General features: G+C 51.2%; 1 protein-coding gene across 3 annotated transcripts in view; it reads right to left on the bottom strand.

The window, feature by feature from the left end:
* The window catches only part of Pax5 (paired box 5), a 184,965-nt gene that overhangs the window by 8,353 nt on the left and 156,753 nt on the right, over positions 1–19,859 (bottom strand). For all 3 annotated transcript variants that reach the window (XM_021232295.2, XM_021232297.2, XM_005078758.3), the window contains one exon: positions 4,784–4,870. In XM_021232295.2, the coding sequence (XP_021087954.1) occupies positions 4,784–4,870 (87 nt within the window). The remainder of the gene's footprint in view (positions 1–4,783; positions 4,871–19,859) is intronic.

Here is a 19,859-nt window from a genome sequence, read left to right as displayed (position 1 = left end):
TCAAGGTTGACACCGGAGGGACAGACTTATTGCAGCAGACAGAAGTTGGGGCCCTATCAGTCGGTCTTCATGCGGTAGGCCTGTTGAGCTGAATTCCCAGAGGAATGGGCTAGGATTTATTCTGGAGTCTTATTCAAACCCAAACCGACCCTGACCGTTCTCCCAGATACCCTAACTGAGGGCTGAGCTGCAGGGGTTTTCTTCATGGGCCCAACCATGTCTCAGTGAAAGGTCTTGACCAAGTGGCTTTGGCCCCCTGAGCTCAGCTGTGTTCGTCTTTAAAAAGGGGTCACTGTGGGGCAATGTGAGGATACCCTGAATGAGGGTGTGATGGTGCTGTGGAAATGATCCCCTTCTTTAAAGGACTTACACCCATTAACTCTTATCGGGTAGGGACTATGATTGTCCCTGTTTTGTGGAAGAGGCTATCTGCCAAAGCCGTATGGCTAGCTAGCATGCAGTAGGGTAGCAGGACACTTTAGCATCTGGACCCCAGCCTCATAGGCTGATCCACTCTTACCCCTGACTCAGGACAGTGCTGCCTCAGGCGGTGATAGTGTGGTGCCTCTCCTTGCTGTTCTAGAAGGCCCAGGCAAGCATCACACACCCGAGAATCCCCAAAGACGTTCTCCTGCTGCCTTCAAGGTCACCTCCCCACAGCAACAGGGTGGGGTGGGGTTCATTCCCTGCAGGTCTGGAGACTGCACAAGAATAATATGAAAATCATAGGGACTGCCCTCACAAATGAAAAGAACATGAAAATCATAGGGACTGTCCTCACAAATGAAAAGAATATGAAAATCATAGGGACTGCCCTCACAAGTGGTCCACCAGAGGCAGGAAGTAGGGGGGATGCCACTCTAGAAGCCCCGTGGGGGAGGTTTCCAGCTCTCCCACAGTGTGTTTGCCCCTCAGGGCTTAGCCAGCCTGGGTGGCAGCCTTGACTGAGGGTTTGATTTACCACAAAAATGAAAACATCACCTCACAAAGCACCCTGTCTTCTTGGCACCCATTAGACCTCCATCTAGAATAAACTTGTCCTTCCTTCTGTCATTTTTCCTCTCTAATTCACATTATCATCAATTTACCTCTTGACACAGTCATCCCAGGCTGGCTCAGGGCTGGTACCCTCCCTAATCCCTTCACAGCGGCCACAGGCACCGCTATTCTAATCCTAATTGACCATGGCCTGCTTTCCCACTGCCAGCCCTGCTTGCCTCTGCTACTCCCTCACCAGCCTGGGGGATCCCAGAGGATGGGGGAACCCACACGATGGGGTGCTGAAGGTAACTGTCAGTTCTCATGCTGTGCTGGTAAAGGAGGCTTCAACGAGGCCAGCTGGGGTACCTGAGGGTCCTGTGCACGGCTGTATCTGACTGGGGAAGAGTGAGCTGTGCTGTGTGCCTTCAGGAGCTCACCTGAGCCTGAGGAAACACAGGACAGGTCACCACATTCCTGGTCTCCTTCACCCCCAATCAGAGAAATCACTAGACTGAGTCTTTCTAGGCTGAACCACGGGATGCGTTTGGTCAATCCACTGCACTCTGTGGCCGGCCCGTAAGATAGGCGCATGGGAGCAGAGTGGAGCTGTCTGTAAAGTTGTGGTCAGGTGAGGCAGTGTCTTCATCTGCTTGCAAGCAGAATCCCTATGGATTCAGAGCCCCATGCCTCAAGAGCTTCCTGCACAGGTCGGAGTGAGAGGCTTCCATGGTAACCATCCTCATCTTATCTCTGAGCCAACTGAGGTCCAGGCTGGTGGGTGGCCAGGTTACGGTGATGGCTGGTGATGGATCTAGATAAGGACTCGAGCCTGGTTTGTAGGCCCCACATGGTTTACACTCCTCTTGAGTCGACCCTTTTCCTTGCCACAGGCCTGCCTCTGACTCGTTCTCCCGGCTTCCCTTGCTGCTAGGGCGTGGGCCTTTTACCCGAGAGCTGTCTATTAGGCTCTCTTGTTGGACATTGATGGGAAAGGAAGCAGCCTAAGGAAGTGGGCTGGGCCCCCATTCACTAGGAACAGGTGTGTCAAAGGCCTCCATGTCTGAATGGTGGCGGGGAACGGCTTCCCATGTTGTCAGGTTCCTAGGGAAAGCTGCACCGTGGTGTAATCGGTGGGTGGCAGCAATGGGGGGTGCTCACAGCAGAGCAGCCCTGCAGGGTAACTGGTGTGTTCCTGGCTCCGGTCCCATGCCCATCTATTGAGTCTGCCTGGAGATTCTGGGAACCTCTGGTGGCCTTTACTAAACATGTTTCTGTGTAAATTAGCCAGAGTGGATTCTGTGGGTTTGCAATTATAAGTCAATAACCTGGCTCTCCAAAGCAGCCTGCTGTCCTTATCACACACAAGGCTGGAGTGTTGAGGACTCTCCGGTTCTCCAGAGGCCTGAGGTCTCCTCCTAGCTGTAGCTGTCCAGCCTGAATTAGTTAGGGAGCTTGAGAGAACCCCATCACACACTGCCTGAGGAAACAGGCTCTGGAGTCAAGGTGACACCTGGTCTGATACCTGTGCGTGTGTGGCCTGGGGTGAATGAGTCTGCCCTTCTGATCACTGCTTCTCCGCTGTATCCTAGCTATCAGGATGGTTCCCATCGGGCTTTTGAAGGGATAAAATGAGCATTTCCCATGCCCCATACTGTAGGGGTATCTTGTTTATACTCTAGCAAATAAAGCTTGCCTGAAGATCAGAGGTGGGAGTTACCCGCTGGCTAGCCATAGAGGTCTGGCGATCTGCACATCAGACGGGGAGTGATACAGCAGGGCGGAGAGAGGAATATAGGCGGAGGAGACAGGAGCTCCGTCTCTCTTCAGGCTGAGGATTTCTCAGTGGCTGGCTGCTTCTGATCTTTTAGCTTTCACCCCCTGATATCTGACTCTGGGCTTTGTTTATTAAGACCTATTGGAACTCGAACTTCATGGCACAACTGTGGATAATCCGGGTTTTGATTCTGCTTCTTCCCCCTCTCTCCAGTCCCCCCGAAAGGCCTCAGCACCCAGCACAGGCTCCAGGCTCCCTCACCCCCGCCATGAGGTCACTGGGCTGCGGACCGGCTTTCACTCAGACTTGAGCAGAAAGCCTCAGGCCCCCATCCTCACCACTTTGGACATGCCACTACCCTGCAATGTGTTCCCAACTTCTCAGCCTTGTTCAAAGTCCCTTGTTTGTGAATATTCCACAACTACCCTCAACAACTACCCCTCTCCCTGCTGCTGTGCTCCTTAAATCCCCAGAAGTGACTGTCACTGCTAACCTCTGGGATGTCTTGTGGAAAGCACAAAATGGGGACTCCTCTCGGCAGGAATTCTGCTGTTCTTGTGCTCCCTAGGCCGAGAAATCATGTGTAGAAGCTCTGGGTCGTGTGACCTTAGGAAGGCATTTCCACAGGACCCGGACTTCACCTGAGACACTCCCTGTGATTCTCCCCATAGAACTGGGACCAGGACTCAGCTGGAGGGAAACTAGGGCTGACGAGAGTCCCAGAGTCTTTTGTAAGGCAGACTGGATCTCTCCCTTACATCAGTTGCGGATGACACACCAAGACCATATCACATGCCCAGTTCCTGTGGCAGTGAGCAATGTGGCAACCATTCCATGTGCTTGTCTTAGTCAAATCAGACTGGGGAAGGAATCAAGGCTGCGGCTTCACAGGCCTAGGGTCTGGCAATAAGTAAGGATCTGAGGAACAAGCAGGCTCTCTGAAGGAGGCCTTGCTAACGTGGACGGATAGACCAGAGCAGTCTCTACCACTCCTCCACCCTCCCACTCTCCCTACACTGCTCCAAGTAGACCGTCTTTAGCTGACTACAGGTGTGAGATCAGTATTGTAACCTGCAAGCTGATTGGCTGCTTCTGCCTCTAAGGGGTGACATCTGCATCCAGGACCTCTGTTTCAATTTACTTCAGCTTTGGTGGGTACTCACTCATCTGCTGGTTTCATGTAGGGTTAGGTTAACGAAGGAGAGGACTCCTTGCTGGAACCTTGGAGGACAAAGTTAGCTTTGTGTGTGTGTGTGTGTGTGTGTGTGTGTGTGTGTGTGTGTGTCTGACTGTCTGTGTATCTATGTACAAATGTACTGACGATATTCACAGACCAGAATGTTCCAGCCATGGATTCTGCCGATCTGAGTCTTGGATAAAGGTTAGGCACCAGCTGAGCCCTACACAGCATGCCTTGGCAAGCCACAGCCACAGGGCAGCTGGTTCCTAATAGTGCTGGCACCGGTTGTGGCCATAGCAGACATCATTAATCAACCTCTAGGCCTCAGAGTCCTTAACGAGACAGTTTTCCAGGCAGCCAGCACCAATCAATCCAAGTTTGTATTTTCAGTGCCTTTTATTTAGGGGCTTTGCCTTACATTCACTGTCTTTTTTTTTTTTTCTTATGTATACAGTCTTCTGCCTACACGCCAGCAGAGGGCACCAGATCTCATTCAAGGTGGTTGTGAGCCACCATGTGGTTGCTGGGAACTGAACCCGGGTCCTCTGGAAGAACAGTCAGTGCTCTGAACCTCTGAGCCATCTCTCCAGCCCCACATTTACTGGTTCTTAAGAAATATTAGTTACTCATGGGCAAGCACTTTTCCTACCTTCTTTTCTTTCTCACTTTCCCACCCCCCTTGAGCTACAGTGGCACTAACTGCCCTAAGACCACCATAACAGCCCCTATACTCCACACTCATGGGGCAAAATCTCACCCCAGTGGCCAGATCTCAAAAGGGACTCCGACCAATGAGGAGGTCAAGTAGGTCATCCAAGGACCTAGGGACCCCAAAGGACAGTACTCACCAAGCAGTCCTGGGTTGGGGAACCTCCACGAATCATTGTAGGAGGAATACTGAGGGTGGCTGTACGGGCTTCCAGAAAATTCGCTCCCTGCAGGAGGTGGGAAGAGAGACAAATGGGAGGCAAATGTTAAATCAGGTTCAGAAGAGGTTGTGGGTTCAAGTCAGCTCAAATACTGACTATCGATGGTGCTCGGCTCCTCTGTGAGGTACTTTTGGTAACCAATTATACCACATTGGGGCTATACCTTCATGTAGTGAGCTGTCTATTTCACCCCAATGCACTTTGGATCAGTGGCAATGGAAGTCATAGAGTCATCATGTGCAGGGTGGGGTCTCACTTGGTACACCTGCCCAAGTTCAATCCTAGCCTGCTGGGCTATTGGCACTGGCTGAGGCTCTGAAGGGACCCTGGTGTGGGTTGGTTCCATTCCCCACGACCTCAGCTCTAGTGTGTGCTGTGAATTCACAGTGACTGCGCCAAGGGTGGCCAGCTGGACAGGGACACGAGACACAGGGCCACCCATTGTGTCTGGAGAATGCAGACATGAAGGGACAGGCGAAATGCTTATGAAATACAAAAGAGGGAGTGGGCTGGGGTCCTCTAGATACTGGGGAGCAGACAGTTGTTCATGGTTGTGGGCATGCTCAGACAGGCACTGAGCTGTGCATGGGTGAAAGGTGAGTAGGGTGGACCCAGAGGACATTCACTCAGATGCTTAGCACCTCAAGAGCTGCACCCGCCCCTGGCTGTTCCTTGGGTTTGCAGCAGCCCCAAGGGAGTCTCTTCTCTGCCATCTAGGCGCAGGCACGGCTTCAGTTCCTGCCCCACACTCATGTAGCAGCAGATTCTGTCCATTTCCTCCTCCCTCCCTCCTATAGATGGGGCCGCAGAGGGCAGACTGGGTTCTCAGGCCTCCACACTGAGTGTCTGAGAGCCTGGTGTGTCTAGCAGAGGCTTCGGAGCAGGGCACGGAAAACCAGTGGGGCATTGAATGGCTTTTTAAAACCCCAAGTAAGGCCCCTCCTGCTGGAGATGACAGGAGCTACATGGTCCTGAGAGACGACCCTCGGCCAAGCATGACTCCGTGATCCCCTAAAGGGAACGCACCAAGGCCAAAGGGCAAGAGGCTCTGGAAGAGACTAGTCCTCCTCCCACCCCATAGGCAAGCACAGGCAGAGCCTGCACACACACACACACACACACACACACACACACACACACACACACACACACACTCCTGCTCAGGCCTCTCCTGGGGCCACTCCCAGCCTGACAGGCTGCGCCTTCCAATTCTCTGTTTTTTATGCCTCAGTGGTCAGGGTGTCAGGTTCCGGCATACAGAGGGAGAGAGTGGTGACAGAGCTGGGCCGCACAGCCCGGCCTGGGCATACCCATCAGTGCTACAGCGCCTCCCCCTCCTCCCCCTCCTCCCCCTTCCCCCCTATTCCTTCTCCTCTTTGGGAAGCAGGTTGGGGGAGGAATGTGGAGATAGGGAAGTCTGGATTGGGGGCCAGGCCACACTGTCCCCAAGATTCTGGCACCATGAACTGCCCTGTAGACGCTTGGATCAAGACTCGATCCACGCATCTACACTGCCCCATAAGAGGGACATCCTGGTAGTGCTGTGCATGGTCTATCTCTGATTAGCACCGTATCTCCTACTGCCAGACCACCTCTTCCAGGAAGCCTCTCTGAGCTCCAGTCCCAATGGGAGTCTCAGGACCACTCAGCTGGAGGGAGTTGGCATGGGCCCCTGGACACCTGCAAAGGTGCATAAGCAACTTCCACATGCGACAGAAGTGAGCCTAAGTCAGAAGCAGCGCGTGGCTTCCAGGAGGCACCCTTTCCTGCCTCTCCACTGGCGCAGAGGTCCCGTATGATCCCCTAGTGTCTCCTCGCCTCACCTTGGGCCGACAGTCTGTTCCTGCAGGTCTGTGTCCCCCATAATGCCCTGTCTCCGGCAGACACTGGTATCCCATGGCACAGAGTCCGGGAGGCCCTCTCCTGCTCGCTTTCTGGGCTCCACGCAGGAGAAGCCCTCCCTGGGATGCTTTCCCTGACCAGCCCAACCTCCTGTCCTGCCATGGTTTATCCCACAGAGCTTATCACATCCCAACCTGTCTTGTTCACCATGCTCATCTTGCTAATTATCTGTCTCTTCCACGAGGCTGAAAACTCCTTGGGGACAGAGTTTTGTCTGTTTATGTCTCGATCCCAAGCTTCATCGCAAGGCTTGGCATCCATCTAGCATGCATGGATGACTAATTGTTAAGTGAGTGAGCGAGTGAGCGAGTGGGTGAATGAATGAATGAAGCTCCTAGGTCAACCAGGGACACTTCACAGAGTGGACCTGCCACTTGGACACTGGCCACCACTACTTCTCTAGCTACCTCACGACTAGCCACCACTACCTCAGCAGCCAGGGACCTGCTATGGGCTAAGGTGTAAAGCAATTTCTGATTCGTTGCTCACCACAGTGTCCTGTGTCCAGGAGGAAACAACCCCACCAGGACCCCCAAGTGGTGCGCTCAGAGTCAGGGTGAGGTGGGTGCCTGGGTCCTTGTCCTGTGACAGGCCCCGTTAGACCAGTATATTCTTGGTAAGGGGAGCTTGGTTATCTCAGGGACGTGAGGCTGACACAGAGGCTGTCCAGCCACCTCTTGGGACCTCTGCAGTGGTGCCTGGTCATCTGAATTGCAGTATAGTAAGCTAGTAGAGTGTACAGAGTGGAGAAGCCAGGGTCTCACTGCCATGGAAGCTCTCCACAGATCTGGTCCTCCCAATGCCGAAGCTGGGTGCGGGACAGCAGACTGACCAGGTGAATACCATGGCCCTTGACCGATTTGGCACAAGGGAGAGGATATGGGGCCAGACTTCACGGGTTCAAATCCTGAGCCTGCCTCTTCAAAGTTCTGGAACTCTCAATGGGTCACTCAACTCCTCTGTGCCTCAGTTTCCTCCTATGTAAAATGGGACAATTTCAAAGGTCATGTGGTACTTGTAAAGTTCCAAAGAAGGCTCAACATGTCAGCCATGGTGACACACTCCTCCATCAGTCACCAAGTCCTCCTCTACATCCAGAATCTCACCAACCTCCCAGGTACGCTGTGATGCTCACAACATTCATAAAACTGCATTTCAGATACAAAATATCCTCAGTGTTCTCATGAGGGCTAGAACACAACCCTAAGGCCAGGCTTCTGTCTGCTGGCCCTGAACTTGCTTGTTTTTAAGACATTGTTTTCCCACCCTGGGTCTCTGTTTCCTCATTTGTCAAAGGTCAGAGCAGAACAAATGTTCTCAACCTTCCTAATGCTGAGACTCTGTAATACAGCTCATGTTGTGGTGACCCCCACCATAAACCATCTTGTTCCTAATTCATAACTGTAATTTTACTGCTATGAACCGTAATGTAAATATCTGATATATATATATATGTGTGTGTGTGTGTGTGTGTGTGTGTGTGTGTGTGTGTGTGTGTGTGTGTGTTTATATGTGTGTGTAGGTTTGGCTACCGCCTAGAGTGACGCCTGGAATCACCTAAGAACTCTTGAACAGAATCCAGTGCCATGCCTTCTCCATCCTGGCTAGGGGAGTGATCCCGAGGAGGGGCCCCATGCAGAAGAGGGCCTGTAATTAGCATGCAAGCTGAGCCCCACACGGTGCCCTAGGAGCACAAGGGAGAACCCCACTGCAGCACTCCTGAGGAGGGCTGAAAGCTTGTCAACCATCAGCACTTCTCAATGTCTGTGTGGCCTTGGTCATGTGGCTGAACCTCTCTGAGCTGTCTCCTCATCTTCGGTACAGACTGGAGAAAGCACTATTTATGGTTTGAATGTGTCCACACAAGAGTCAAGTGACATTCATCTCCATAGAAGCATGACTTGACTTTTGGAGGTGGGGCTTTGAGGGAGGAATTAAAAATATCAGAAGTCATGGGGGAGGGCATTAACACCATGGAATTGTGTCTTAACAAACAGAGAAACCTGAACTGGGGATTCTGTGGCCATATGAGGTCCTGAAACACCTCTGAACTCAATAGGGTCCCCCCCTAGCAAGGACAGCTTCACTAGCTATAGCTACCTGACCGAACTTGCCAGTCCTCAGAGCCGTGAGCTGAGTCAAGCCTCTCTGTATAAACTAGAGTCTGTGGCATTCAGTTATAGCAACAGAAAACGGACTAAGGGGAGCACATGCATCACAGGTCCGGAGAGAAGCAGGACACGGTATTACTGAAGGAAAATGAGGAAAAGCCCCCTCTAACAGATCGGAACCAGGCTCTAGTAGGATTTCACAGCTTTCACTGAGTTCTTAGATATGCAAAAGGAAGCCAGGATCTGGGTTTAGGGGTCAAAGTAGGGAGAGCTGAGGGGCTGTGCATGAGAAGACGGAAGGGCCTGAATGGAGGGACATGAAGATGCACATGACCCATATGGAATGTGAGTGTGTGTGTGAGTGCATGCATGTGTGTGAGTGTGTGTGTGAGTGTGTGTGAGTGTGTGAGTGCATGCATGTGTGTGAGTGTGTGTGTGAGTGCATGCATGTGTGAGTGTGTGTGTGAGTGTGAGTGCATGCATGTACGTGAGTGTGTGTGTGAGTGCATGCATGTGTGTGAGTACATCGTGTGTGTGTGTGTGTGTGTGTGTGTGTGTGTGTGTGTGTGTGTGTGTGTGTGAGTGAGCACTTGGGAGTCCTAGATCCAGCTTTAAGGTGTCCTGGTAGGAGTGAAACTCACCCCCTATTCATCTCCCATGCATTCATAAAGCTTGCCATTCACTGCTGTGGTTTGCACATGGATGCCTTCTCCAAAATTCATGGAGAAACTTGAATGTCATGTGACTATTTTGAGGGTGGCTTTTATGAGGTGATGAGGTCATTCAGAGAGGAACTTAGGTTCTTCTCAGGGGAGTGGACTGTAGAAAGCAAATTCAAAGTTTCCTGCTTGTCTCTGTGTGTCCTTACTCTTCAGCTTTCCTCCACGGCTAGATGCCGCTGCTATGCCCTTATGCTTCCCAACCTCCAGGGCATTGAGCCAAGATAAACTTCCCTTCGTTATAAATTACCCAGACTCAGGTATTTTGTTATAGCGACAGAAAGCACAGTAAGACAACATCCCAAGACGAGTTGGTGTTTTCCCCAGACACGGAAGTCAGAGGAGATGCCTCGGTGCCATCTTTGTGTGGCCGATGGAGTTGTGATGACGGGGTGTGGTCAAAGGACAGGTGTAGATCACAGAGCACAGGAAGTGTGGGGAAGAAGCCAGGACAACATGGCAAAAAACTGTGGTTTTCTATGAGGTAGGAAACAAGGGCCTGGTTCCATCTTGCTTGTGGTTGAGGTGCTAAGGGGAGCAGCCAGAAAGGAGTGGTTTGGCCCCTGGAGGCACCTTGTGAACAAAGGCAGGATAGGGTTGGCCAGTGGTGGCCCAGGATGGGATTCTAGCTGTATCAACAGGTCAGAGGGCAGCAGCCCGAGGCCACGCCCTGCCTGCAGCCTGCTCTTGCCTGCCTACCATGGAGAAGAAGGTAGAAAGAGCCTTCAGGGAAAGAATGTTTGCTCTTCCAGAGTTCAGCTCCCAGTACCTACATCAGGCAGTTCACAACTGCCTGTAACTGCGGCTCCTGTAGATTCTTCTAGCCTGTGAGGGCACCCACACACAGGTGGCATATGCATACACAGATACACAGACATACACATAAAGGAAAAGAAAACCTTTTAAAGAAGAAAGTGACCTGTGATGTCATATGGACCCAGGCTGCAGACCAAGCTGTGTGGCCGAGGGCGTATGGATTTACTCCCTTGAGGTTCAGTTTCTTCCTCTCTTAAGTGGGAGGGAAGGGAAGGGAAGGGAAGGGAAGGGAAGGGAAGGGAAGGGAAGGGAAGGGAAGGGAAGGGAAGGGAAGGGAAGGGAAGGGAAGGGAAGGGAAGGGAAGGGAAGGGAAGGGAAGAAGTCTGAACTTCCTAGGCTCGTGGAGAAGGTAAAGTAGCATGATGGCTATAAACCATCTTTACAGACCCAAGTTTGAAGGGGTGGAGCTGGATTGCAACCTTCTGTTCATGACTGATAGAGAAAACGCTAGACAGGGAAGAGGGGGTCCACCCCAGACCCCTTCCCCAGCACAGAAGAGGAGGTCCACCCCAGACCCCTTCCCCAGCACAGAAGAGGAGGTCCACCCCAGACCCCTTCCCCAGCACAGACGAGGGGGTCCACCCCAGACCCCTTCCCCAGCACAGCAGTCCATAGAACTTCAGAGGACATCCTCTTTTCGTCCTTAGTTATCTTAGGCTTGTCTGTGCTGTATCTCTGTATTACTCCCGTCTGCCACTTATCATTTTTGCATTTTTTAAGTAAGTTTCCAACATCAGTACATTTTCCGTTAAGTATTCCAGCGTGCATATCATGAACTAAAGCTGGTAAGTGATGTAACAAACACGTTTTCCCTATGGATACAAAGTTTGCATGTAATGAAACCAATGAATATGGGTGAACTAATGCTTTCATTTGACAAATACATGGACAGTGTTACCCATGTTCAGCTCTGGTAACTTCTAGAACATTAGCATTGCCCAACAGAGAAGGCTGAGTACCCAGCAGTGCGGATATAACATCATATGCTCCCAGGTTAACCGTGATGACCGGGGCTCTGGTCACTGAAGGAGGCTTCTGTTGGCCACCCGGGTTCCATTGAAGTCACTAAGCAGACTAAGTTAGGGAAGGGTTCTTCTCTTAGAGGTTTAAGGAATGTAGCTACAAGTTGAGCCTGCTTGTGCAGACCTGTCATCCCAGCCACTCCAGAGGCTGAGAAACAAGAGGATAGCAATTTCGGGGTCTGCACCACAGAGAGAAGTCAAGGCCAGTCTGTGCAACATAGTGAGAGACTGTCTGGAAACAGAGTAAGAGGGCTAAGAGTGGGAGGGCCAGAGTGCCCTGTTGCCATGGCAGTACTGTCAAAAGTAAACAACAAAACCAAAAAGAAAACAAACAGAACATTTAGAAAGATGTGGGATTCCCCCAAACATCACAGCCTTCCAAATGAGAAGCATCACACTCTCATGATAATTGAGTTGGGGTGGGGGAGCTGGCTGCGATAAAATGTCCTGATGCCGCTGCCTGGGAAACCTGCGGCTACAGCATTATGGGTGTTTTCATCTTTCCCCTTCGCTCAAAACCCAGAGATGGCGAGAAAGTCAAAGTTTCCTAAAATTCTCAGAAGTGACAGGCAAACAGGCTCTGCATAGCTCTTAATTAACCCAAAACGACACCTGCCAGATGATGGGGATTTGCGAGCTCGCTGGGGGCCGACCTGTCTGCAGATGGTGGACTCCCACCTCCTCTCCAGACCTTGGCCGACTGCAATTAACATATGGAAAGTCTTTCAAAGTGACTTCGCAGTCAACTTCTGCTTCTGAAGGAGTCAAGCTGGGCTTGGAGAGAATTTGGGCAGCAGGAGGAGGACGAGGAGGAGGGAGGAGGAGAAGAGGTCTGAAAGGAGCTCTGAAAGGAGGTCTGAAAGGAGCTCCTCCCAGTGGTCATGTAGAATCATGTGACGAGTGGTGGATCAGGGATCAGCAATTACCTGGGCTGTTGCCATTGGGAACTGTCTGTGACCACAGTGATCAAAATGAGGACATGACACAGATACAGGCAGCCTATGCATCATTATGTTACTTAACATACATCTTACATATAGACAGGATTTATGCACATATGCACACACATGTATGAATACACAGCAATATGTACAACATATACATAGGTACAATGTCTGCATAGGTGTGCATTTGACAGAGCCCTGTCAAAGTCTTTCTGAGTGACCAATAAACAACTTATTTCTTAGCAAGTCTCAGTTTTCTCATCTGTGAAGTGGCACATATGCAAATAACCTCCAAGAGGTTTCTCTTTCCTGTCTTCCCTGAATTCAGCTTCCAGCCTGGCCCTTCACAGGCCAAGGGATGCTTGTCCTCCCTCTCCACAGCAAGACCTTCCTGGGCTCCAACAGGGAGGCAAAAACCCAAGCTCAGGAAAGGTCAGCCTGTCAACCCAGACAGCCCTGCCCGGAGCCCATCGATTCACCACTGGGAAAAACCTCTTCTCCTACCGGCTCAGGCTTTCCTTCAGAACTGCCGAGGGAAGAGAAAAACCGACAGAGAGGGTGGGCATGAGAGAGAATGCACAATGGACTCTTGTGCTGGCGTCCACAGCAGTGCCAGAGAGTTGCAGAGACCTGTGTGAGCACTCCTTCTGCTACCGGCCAGTCACAGGCAGTCGTGTGATCTTCCTGACCCGGGGACTCATGGCTGCATTATAGCACCTCTACCTTAGGCCATGGGACACCCAGACTGGACCCATGAGGGCGCCGTCACATGCAAGAATGGAGCCTTGAGCTGCATAGTCCTATGTACACTGACTTAGATCGAGGAATAACTCTAAGTTTCAAAGGCATAAATGTATATGAGCCATAGAACAAGCAATGTAGGTCACTGTCTTGTTCCCTGAGGCCTGGTCCCTCTCTTTCTTTGCCAGTAGGCATTACCCATTTGAAACTTATGCCGCAGAACATTTCGAATTGTTCTGGTCCAGTGTAAATCTGCTTTCTTGTTGCAGTCTCATTCCAAAATTCTGATCCATTATGCCCCAATTTAAGCAAACAATGGGCAAGACAATATACATGGTGGCAGATAGTACTAGATTTTTATGGGTATGGATATGGGACAGGGGGGCCTGGAGCCCTCCACACCTCAGCAGGGTGTTTCCGCAGGCCTCCCACTGATGAGGGTGAACTCCCAAGCTGCCTCATGTAGGCTGATCAAGGCCCTTCAGGATCGGCTAACGATGGGCCTTCCAGCCACCCTTCACTGCCCCTGGCCACAAGCCACGTTCCATCTCCATCTGAGTGTGTCATTTTCTTCAACCCACGCTCTGCCTTCCTTTCAGCTTCGTGTCCCATGCCCGACTCATCGAGACCCAGCTCAAATGGCGTCTCCTTCAGCAAGCCCTTCTGGACAACCCTCCGTTAGTGAGAGTTCCTCCTCTGTCTCCTGGGTCCCCAGCCCTAGGCCCATCACTGTATTTCTGCAGACTCAGGGTCACTGTGAACCGCTTTGGCCTTCCCTGACATGGAGTCTGTGGCTCCTCGAGACTGACTCTGGGAACCAACCCTGTAGCCCTAACACATATCCTGTCCATCTGTGCTGACTGTGGGCATTAAGAGTGGCCTACAGCGGTCACAAAATATTCCTAGGAGCCCCTGTGCTTGGGCTTACTCTTCCAGGCCCCAGGTTCCAAAGCTCAGATGGGATGACACTGAGGTGCGGTCTGTCACTTGCTATAACAAAGATGTGAGGTGACTTGAAGAGGAAACAGGTTTATTTTGGCTCATGGTTTTGAGGTTTCAAAACCCATTGGTTTGAAGTTTGTGACAGGGGAGTCTATCACAGGGAAGACATGAGAGAGCAGAGCTGTTCACCTCACAGCCAGGAAACAGAAAGGGGACAGAGGAAAGATCTGTGCCTAGAATCCACCTCAATGTCCCGATGACTGAAAGAACTCCCATAGGCCCCACCTCTTACAGGCTCAATTACCTGTCAATAGCACCAGGCTGGGGAATCCCTCCAGATCTAAACTATAGGAGCTATCAAGAAAACCCACCCACATATCCATGGAGGTGTCTAACAATGTCACAGGTCCATGCTGGACTCATACGTACTCACTGTGAGAACACACTCAGGGCAGCTCAAGAGTTAGAAAGAAAGAGTCACACGGTTCCTCTAACCCTCAAAGTTTCGAGACTCCTGAACCCACACATGAACTTAGGGAAACTCATCTGCCATCTCTGATTTGTGGCTACATCTTTACTGTTAGGTCCACGTACTAGTGACGGCCTTTATTTCACCATTCACAGTGGCCTTTCTCTCAGAGGTCGATACCCTCAGCAGAATGAGTCCAAGTCCCAGACCTGTGAGAACTTCTGTATCAAAGGCACACGGATGTCAGCGGAGGGCATGGGCTTAGAATTAATGACAGAAAGGTGTGTCCAGTTTTCTGCATAGTCTAAGAGAACAGTGGCTGCCTCTCTGTTAATAACTGAGAGGCCACCACCAGGCCTGCCCAAAGCCTCTGCACTCATTTGAATGGCACTGGAAAAGTCAATGCAACTGAATCTGAGGTGCCACACTGCTGTTATCCCAGCACTCCTGGGTCCAAGTAATACTGACACACTTGAAAGTTCTTTGTGAATTAACAAACGTGACGCAAATGTAAGCGGCTATTTGATGTGAAACTGGGTACTTTGCGTGACTCATTGAAAGATAAAATTCTCCAGATGGTTAACACAAAAACCTGCAACTGTTCAAAGTACAGGAAAGGAGTGTTTGTGGAGTACTTAGCCACCAATGAGACATCTACACCACGTTCCGTCCCTCCAAGGCTCAAGAGAGGGGACAGAAAGATTCTAAGAGCCAGAGGTCAGGGAGGAGTGGAGCGAAACAGCATCTTCTGGACATGACAGGACCACTGCACAGGAACTCACGGCATGTGACTGCCTGCACAAGACCAAGCCAGTCGGCACTGTAGCGGGAAGCGGGGGGAGGCACGGAAGCCCCCATCCCTACAGAGGAGGTAGATGCTGACTGCTTCTGGGAGAAGAGTTGGCTTTCTTTAAGGGTGTGGTCCTGGTGGGTCTGCCCTGCTCCCGTAGACGGCCCCACATCTATGACTATACGAATTGCACTTGGTGGGTTGTTAAAAACAAAAAGAAGAAGACATGGAGTTGGAAAAGGGGTGAGGAGTGCAGGGTGGATCTGGGGGGAATTAGGGGGGGGGAGAGGGGATAAATATGATTGAAATACTTTGTATGTAAGAAATTCTCAAAGAATTAACAAAATACAATATTAAAACACATTTCAGATGTTCCTCTCACGTGTCAACTAGTGTCCAAGATTCTTGCTTGTACGGAAAACCAGGGCTCCTCATCACCTGCCTCTTCCAGTTTACCCTTCAGATCATCTTAGCCTCAGTTTCCCACCGCGGGCAACAGTAAGGTATATGCAGGATGACACTGGTGGCCCTGGGGACACTCCCGGACCTGGACCCTGAGCCAGCGACTCTTTGCTTGCTTAATGATATTCCAACCCTTCTCTTTAGTTGTTTATGCTTTGAAAATAGACAATTTCTTTTAGGCTGACTGTAAAGACCTTGTCCACAGTCCCTGTCACCAAGATCCTGGTCCCTAGCACCAGCTCCTAGTCTCAAAACATTGTCCCAGGCCACTCCAAGTCAGAGACGCTGTAATGTCCCAGCACATTCCCAGGTTCTACAGGGATTCCATTCAGCCTGGTGCCAGCCCAGTGCCAGCCCAAAGCAAATGTACCTTCCTGTGGCCTTGACCTGGCCTGTCCGTCAGAGCCAGCAGTCCACTCTACTGTTGAGGCTGGGGCTTTTCCTGAGCATCTGGGCTGACTAATGAGATTGAGGTGAAGGTGTAATACCTTGCTGGGAAGTCACAGTGCTAGTCCCGACCTGCACTGCCTGCATCAAAGTTTAATGCTGCTGCTGACATATTTATGGAATGCCTCCCCAAGTGTCTGCGAGGAGACCAGACAAGATTTACCTCTGCAATTACTACTGCCATGTGTGGCTTCACTGTGGGCTGGGAACTCCAAAGCCCAGAGCCCCACCGCACCTGGAGAAACACACTCAATTTTGTACACCTTTCCTGCCCCCAGCTTGCAGGGGGTAGGACTGGGGAGTAGAGATGAATCAGATACGGTTCCTGCCCACGGAGAGCCCGCAGTCTGCAGGAGAGAGCTGTACACACATAAATTACCTTCCTCTGAGGTGGCTGGGGACCAGGTGCTGAGACAGGTACTAGACACAGGCTGGGGCCTGGAGTGGGGGGTGAGGGGAGGCTTATGTCTTTCCTCAGAGTCAGGGTTAAAAAAGGAAGTCGGAGATCAGGGCCTTAAAGTCCCTCAGCTGCTGTGGTTCCTCTGGTTCCCCCCTAGCAAGAAGGGGCTTCCAGGCTCCCATCCATCCCATTCTGGCCTGATGGACTCACAACCTCCTTTCCTGCGGTGCTACATCCTTGCACAATCCTTTGGGGTTTCCTTCTGAAAGGAAGGTGTGGGATACACCCACTTCTTGCTGTTCATTCTTCCTCACGGTGTCAATAATTCCGGTCTTAGACTCTGCCATCCAGATCCCTCTCAGAGCTACCCCAGGGCAGGAGCAATGTTCAGTGGTGGGGCGGGGGTGGGCTCAAGCCTGGATGCTCACACAGGCTGTGTAGTCATCCACAGAGCTCTGAAACTTTGGACCATAGCACACATCCCAGACTGAGTTATCTGAGGCCTCTAATCCCAGCACTCAGGAGGCAGAAGCAGGTGGATCTTAGTGAGTCCCAGGTCAGCTAGTGCTACACAGTACAACATTGTCTCAAAACAACAACAAACAAACAAAATAAAACAACAACAAAACCCCCATCGGTCTAGCTTATTTGAACCAAAGTGGAGGATATATCAAGTGAGTTTGAAAACTGGGGAGCGAGGGGCAGGGCTGGCCTCCAGCTCAGAGTTCTTGGGAGCAGATTTCTGAATTAACAAGCTGCAGAGTTGGCCACCTTCTGCTCAGGAGACATCCCTTTGGCTATGTGCAATGGAGTTGGAGGTATGCTGGTCAACACTGTAGAGTTTCCCATCATCCTCTGAGGCCAAAGAGTCCAGGCTTCTGCAATGGGCTCCTCAGTGGTCAGTCTCTAAGAAGGCTGTCCCTGTTAGACTAACCACCAAGGACTGCTGTGTAGGAGGCCTCCAGGCATGCTTTGGGGCCGCCATTCTTCAGAGTGTTTATTTAGTAAGGCACTGTGAAGGCAGCTGAATTTGCACCACCCCCTGGCTAGAACACATGAAGGTACCTGGCATAGTCCTGTTGCCACTCTAAAAGATTAAATCTAAGCCTCCCCCCCCCGGCCTGGGCCTCAGTTTCCCCAGGAAAACAGTGATCGGGACCTTGCAGTTGGCTTCCTGTTGGAAAGCTTTCTTCTTTCAAATATGTTTTAAAAACATTGATGTATGTATGTATGTATGATGGGTATGTATGTATGTATGTATGATGGGTATGTATGTATGTATGTATGATGGGTATGTATGTATGTATGTATGTATGTATGTATTTGTGTACATGTTGAAGCTGGAGGGCAACTTCAGGGAGTTGGTTTTCTCCTCCTAGCATGTGGGTTCCGGGGACTGAAATCAAGTTATCAGCCGTGGCAGCAGGTGTCTTGATGCTCTGAGTCTTCTTGACTTCCTGAGCCCTTTCTTAAATGCTACTGACACTCCCCCTGTGGCAGCGTAGGGAGAAGGAGGCAGGGAGAAAGGAGAGATGTGTTGGTGACCAAGGAGAGAAGAATGGAGATGTTTCCAGGAGAAACAAGGTAGAGCAGGTGGAGAAGCCCCCACCTGCTGGGGGGACCTGACAAGTGCCCACCTCGAGGCCAGTACTAAACAAGGCCACCGTTTCACCCCTTTGTTCATCGTCCAGGCACAGAGAGGGCGTCTGAGTCAGACATGGAGCCACGCCCTGAGCAGATCAGACTGCAGTCCTGGCCCTTTTGGAGCTTACACTCTGAGGAAACAACTGCACAGTAAAGCCAGGGCGTAGAACAGAACACACAGTGTGCTAGACAGTGCTGTGCAAGGGGGAGACCAAGGCAGGAATGGAGCAGAAAGTGCCGAGGAGGAAATGAGATTTTAGACAGGGAGGCCAGTGATGCCTTCCCTGTGACTAAAAGGGAAGCGAGAGAGCCAGCCGCATATGTGGGAAGAGCGGAGGAAGGAGACTGTGAAAAGGCCCTGACGGGGGAGAGAGGGCAGAGGAGTAAGGAGTCCTTATGGCTGGAGAGGTAAGAGGGAGGAGGAAGGGGATGAGGGAGAATTGGCCACCGGGTCACCGACGGACTCTGGCATCCACACTTCAAAGGAGAGCATGACCTTGCTTGGGATCACTGGAGCTGCTATTAGAAGCAGCCTGGAAGCTGGGAGTGGTGGCTCACACCTTTAATCCCAGGGCTTGGGAGGCAGAGACAGGCAGGTGGGTCTCTTGAGTTTGAGGCCAGCCTGATCTACATAACAAGCCTTGGCAGGCCAGTACCTGGTATCTTACTTAGAGTTTCTATTGCTGTGAAGAGACACCAGGACCACAGCAACTCTTACAAAGGGAAACATTTAACTGGTGCTGGCTTACGTTCAGAGGTTTAGTCCATTGTCGTCGTGGCAGGAAAGGAGGTGGCATGCAGGTAGACGTGGGGCTGGAGAGGAGCTGAGAGTTCTACATCAGGATTGGGAGGCATCAGGAACAGTCAGAGAGACTTGGCCTGGCTTGAGCTTCCGAAACCTCAAAGCCCACCTCCAATGACACACTTCCTCCAACAAGGCCACACCTCCTAATCGTTTCAAATAGTGCCACTCCCTAGGAACCTAGGGGGGCATTTTCACTCAAGCCATTATGCTCGTCTCAGTGAAATAAAATAAATGTCGGTAGGAACAATGGCGGTGGTGAGGAGATGTGGGGAAGCCATCAGAAATATTCAACGCAAGACTGATCTTTGCAAAGGATGGAAACCTCTGACCGCTTTTGCCACAAGGCTAGGGAGTGCCGGGTCACAGGCCAAGCAAGCAGATGGTCACTGGCCAAATCTAAGAACAAGTGTGGTGGTGGGCTGCTGGACAGATGGCAATTCTCTGGTCCAGTCCTGGCTGCGTTTGGCCAGCCCCATCCTCTCATTGAGCATATGACAAGAGCAGAGCAAGACGGGACTTCAAGGTTGTGGTGAGGATTCTGGCAGAGAATAGATGTAGAAACTGAGCAAACCGTGTGTGTGTGTGTGTGTGTGTGTGTGTGTGTGTGTGTGTGTGTCTGTGTGTGTGTATGATCCCACCACACACAGGAGTGTAGGGAGTGAGGCATCTTACTTGTCCACTAGGGGGATCCGTGCAACCCTTTCTCCAAAGGAAATTAAATTGGCAAGCCTTTTCCCCAACTCATGTAGGAAATTTCAGAAGTTCCCAGCAGCCCTCGGGC

This window comes from Mesocricetus auratus, unplaced genomic scaffold (genome assembly GCF_017639785.1).
Source record: "Mesocricetus auratus isolate SY011 unplaced genomic scaffold, BCM_Maur_2.0 Super-Scaffold_6730, whole genome shotgun sequence".
NCBI classification, from domain to species: Eukaryota; Metazoa; Chordata; class Mammalia; order Rodentia; family Cricetidae; genus Mesocricetus; species Mesocricetus auratus.
Note: the sequence above shows the minus strand (reverse complement) of the source record. Positions and strands in the feature narration are given on the sequence as shown.